This window comes from Octopus sinensis, unplaced genomic scaffold (genome assembly GCF_006345805.1).
Source record: "Octopus sinensis unplaced genomic scaffold, ASM634580v1 Contig02586, whole genome shotgun sequence".
Classification (NCBI taxonomy): Eukaryota; Metazoa; Mollusca; class Cephalopoda; order Octopoda; family Octopodidae; genus Octopus; species Octopus sinensis.
Genome location: NW_021825821.1, coordinates 428,925 through 433,286, shown reverse-complemented (window position 1 = coordinate 433,286; position 4,362 = coordinate 428,925). Strand labels below are relative to the sequence as shown.

The following is a 4,362-nucleotide window of genomic DNA, read 5'->3' as shown; positions in this document are numbered from 1 at the left end:
GTGGCCCTTAAATATATTAATGCTTTCGTTATTATTTTAGTATGAGAAAAAAAACCGGGACAGGGGGTCGACTGTTACTTCTACAAATACTCGCAAACTGCTCCAGTTGCTCAAAAATCTTCCTGTTTTTTTGTTTGTATGACAGATGTAGGACGCAGATGGAGGCGTATGTTCGGGTTCACTTTCCACAAGTCGGAAGGTAATCGGAAAAATGGTTATTCGTAGAGAGGAGTACATCCATGTGATGAAAATGAGGCGGACTGTTCGTATTCAGACACTCGTCCTGCAAAACGAGTTCGATTTGACGTTTCTCCACAAAAAGTAAAGTTTTGCTGTCATTTTGATTAGAAGGAGGAGGGTGGTCATGCCAAAGTTGACAGACCAGCTAAAACTGATCGGTCCACTCGCTTTCTCACTAGATCTGTCTCGGTATAGAATCTGCAGTATTTTAGAATCATCCCGATTTGTTTTTCTGTTCAAAAAACGTGTCAAAGCCTGAAAGCTTCAATTTTTCATTCTCCAAACCCGTCCAACCAAAAATTACGACGGCGGGGAATATGATGGGTTTGATTTTTTATTTATTCCAGACTGTCCTCAAAATTCGGTCAGACTCCCTGGCTTTGAGGAGTGTCTTCCTTTCCCTAACTTATCTTTCGTGGTTGTTGTGTGAATTTATGTTTAGAATCAGACTGGAGATAAAGACGTGTCGGGTTGATTGTGGGCGTCTAAATTTATTCTAGGGGAGAGGAATGACTTAGTTAGACGTGCTACTGATTTGGAGGAGAGACTAATGAGTCCCTCTCTTAACACTACCGACCTTGAGGGCATTACCAAGGAAATGAACGAGATTTGTCTCCTTTATCGTGCGAGTGATTCGAGCAAGGACAGTCCGATCACCCTCAAATGGATTGACGGGATCATCCGGGAATGTCATTTGCGGTCTAAACTATTATCATATAACACATGTTTTTATTTTTCATTAATTTTTAGGTGATCCCAAGCCGACATCCGATGTGTCTTGGCATACTCCCAAAAATACCCTTAAATGTCCTACTTGTATGCTCGCGGTCGCACAAACTGATGCTAGTTGTCCTGTCTGCCAAACCAGTAATAATATCGTGCTTAATCGACTAGAACTACATCCATCTACTGGCAACAAGTCCGACATTATTTCTTCGGCTATGCCATCGTCTGATTTTATTTATTCTGCCTCAAGTGTGTCCATTGGTCAACCAGCGGACTCTATTTTGCCCACAACCACCTCCGGGATGAGTTGTTCGTTATTTCCTTCTTCATCTGAGATTCCTTGTACTACTCCATTCAGTATTGCCTCAAACAATTTTATTTCTAAAGATACGACAAAGTCATTGGAATTATCCACCACTCATCAGAATGTTGTTTCTACAAATATTGTATCAACTGATTTGAATGCTGGCTCTTTTTTCACTTCATCGGTTCCCTCCACCTCACTTTTACCCCAAACTACAAAACTTACAACTACATTTCCTCCTATTTGTCTCAGTTCTGGTTTTTCTGCAACTCCCATGTCAATTCCATGTTTGTCTCAATCTACGGATTCCAGCATCCCACAGATCGCTTCAAGTGCTGTCAGTGGTGTTGACTCATTTGGAGCCACGCTGACCAATTTGAAAAATCCCGCTTGTTCTGCTTTTGTAGTCCCGTCGATTTCCAAGTCCACTGATGTACCTCTCTTTACTTCGGGAGTTTCTGGCAGTAACATTTCCGTCGGTCTCCCCTCTTTTGATTTTGCTGCAAAATCTTCCGAGTCGTCATCATCAAATATTCAATTCACATCTGTTTCCAAATCTGCTGAATCCACTATTTTTGGAGTCACGTCTGCTCCGATCTTAACTACACCTTCTCCTTTTAATTTTGGAGTCACGTCTGCTCCAATCTCAACTACAGCTTCTTTTAATTTTGGAGTTACTTCTGCTCCAATCTCAACCACAGCTTCTCCTTTTAATTTTGGAGTCACTTCTGCTCCAATCTCAACTACAGCTTCTCCTTTTAATTTTGGAGTCACGTCTGGTCCAATCTCAACCACAGCTTCTCCTTTTAATTTTGGAGTTACTTCTGCTCCCACTTCATCTGGGCCTCCTGTTTTTAATTTCGGTGTCACGTCTGCTTCCGTAACATCCAGGCCTTCCCCATTTAATTTTGGTGTCACGGCCAGTTCATCTCAAGTTTCATCATTTAATTTTGGAGCTCCATCTGTTGCAAAACCCGCCGACTCTTCTACTCTTACTTTTGGAGTTGAATCTAGTGTCAAATCAACAGAACCCTTTAATTTTGGAGTTCAATCTATTTCCAAGTCGGCGGAATTTTCCTTTGGTACTTTTGGATCACAATCAACTGGCAAGTCGAGTGAACCCTTCACTTTTGGAATACCGTCAGCTACCAAGTCAAACGTTCCCTCACCTTTTAATTTTGGAACGTCTTCAGTCCCATCTGCTGTCAAATCGTCCGAACCCTCAACTACGACTTCTAATTTATCTACTCCCTTTACTTTTGGGATTCCGTCTACTCCGGGGGGCTCGGATTCTTTTAAATTCGGTGCTTCGCATGTGTCCTCTCCTTTCACATTTGGAGTGTCGTCTACATCATCTGTCCCACATTCTGGGGCCTCTTCCACCTCTTTCAATAAACCGGCCTTTAATTTTGGCAGTTCACCAGCTGTCTCGGCACCAATGCCTGGGTTCAATTTTGGATCTTTTCCGACTTCTTCGTCTTCTGGTGGGCCTCTCCCAGGTTTTCAGAAACCAATTGACACCCCATTTAGTTAGTTAGTGTTTGTAATATTCCTAGATGCTAACCAGAGTAAGGTCGACCGTCCTCTGTTTGGTAAGATAGTTCGTGTTTTAGTTGGAAGGCTCGACTGATTATTCTCCTGTTGTCAACGCGAGTTTTCCTGAGTCTTCCCCGAAACTGCCGGTTTGGAATCCCCCTAAAGGTAGTTTGATTGTTCAATTCGTCTCTATAGAAAATCAACCAGTGAATGTCACTTTTAATAATCCAAGTTGATCTTTGTTTGTACGGTTAGATGACTCCACCGGGTTCCAACAACCGGCTACTCCTGTATTTGGACAATCCTCTGCTAAACCATTTGGAGGCAAGGGAGGAATTAATCCATTTGCAAAACCGGACAGGTATTGGTTGAAGATATGTTGCAGGCCGGTTTATAAGGCAGTCCGTCGGTTCAATCGGTAATGGATATTTCTCCACAAATATTTTATTTCAAACTTTCACTTTTCATACTTACATGATTGTTTTTTATTCATTACAAAATTAAGTTGGCTCTGCTTTGGGGATTATCCAAAGTTTGACGATCATTGTTGACTATCGATGAGCATATAAATTTTGGAGTAAAGCGAGATGAGTAACAATTTATTAGTTTGTCTTGACAGTGATTTTTAATTCATGTTACGCGCCTTTGCTTTAAATCCGACTCTCTTAATCCCAAGATTTTGGCGTGACATTCTTGGTTTCGATCTGAATGAGAGTACGCTTGCAGTAGATTTCATCATGTTGACTCGACCAGGATTGAGCTTTTGTCGCAACTTTCACACTTGAAGCACAGCGTTGTGGAATATCATAAATACATTAAGGGCGCGATATAATTGCACCCCTTGGTATTGCATTGTCTTTCACCTTCTCCATTAAACGTTGTTTGATATTTTAACTAGTCATTGTTCATTACGGAAGTCGGTTTTATTTTTTGTATATAGGATGGCATAAAGTTCTTTTTGTAGCAAACGGAACAGCAAATCTTTTCTCCGTGGTCATTTATTGCGTATTTGTTAACGATTTTCCTACACAAAACTACAATTGGGCACAAAAACAATTACCGCACTTTACGCAAAATTAATAATAGCTTTTAAGAGTGAATTAATGTTTCTTCAGTTCTTGACCACCATGGAGAAGTCTGCTTTCTGTCTTAGGAGGTCGGGGATCCTGCGGGTTATTAATTCACAGAAACCGAATATGGGGACGATTGCAGGATTTATTCCTTCTAAATGTGGAATGGCTGATAAACTATATATCACTGGCAAATCTCTGAGAGAAGCTCTTGTGCAATATTTATTGAACAAAATTAAGAACAAGGAATTTTATTATGTCTTGTTCAGATGTGAAGAAAATACTAATGTTGATCAAATAAATTTCTAGTGAGTGGTTGGAAAAAAGGTGTGAAGGAGTGAAGTTCTGCATTTCCTCTCAAAAGATAGAAATTTGTTTTTTACTACGCATGGTGCCTATGTGATCATTGCAAGAAAACTAAGAAAACAATAACCCATATGTTCGTGATGTGCAACAGAATGTAAAATAATGTCTATGTGAGAAGGC

At 40.5% G+C, this 4,362-nt stretch overlaps 1 protein-coding gene across 1 annotated transcript; it reads left to right on the top strand.

The window, feature by feature from the left end:
• The first annotated feature begins 1,042 nt into the window (after nt 1-1,042).
• Nucleotides 1,043-2,804, top strand: LOC115227301 (nuclear pore complex protein NUP62-like). Its single transcript, XM_029798179.2, has 2 exons — nt 1,043-1,323; nt 1,354-2,804. Exons 1-2 carry the CDS (start codon nt 1,059-1,061, stop codon nt 2,802-2,804), a joined length of 1,716 nt encoding a protein of 571 aa, XP_029654039.2. The 5' UTR covers nt 1,043-1,058.
• The last annotated feature ends 1,558 nt before the right edge of the window (nt 2,805-4,362 follow it).

Coding starts and splice junctions, on each gene's coding strand:
- LOC115227301 (XM_029798179.2), top strand. CDS start 1,059: ATGCTCGCGGTCGCACAAACTGATGCTAGTTGTCCTGTCTGCCAAACC. Junction 1,324..1,353: donor TCCTTGTACTACTCCATTCA/GTATTGCCTCAA, acceptor TTATTTCTAAAG/ATACGACAAAGTCATTGGAA.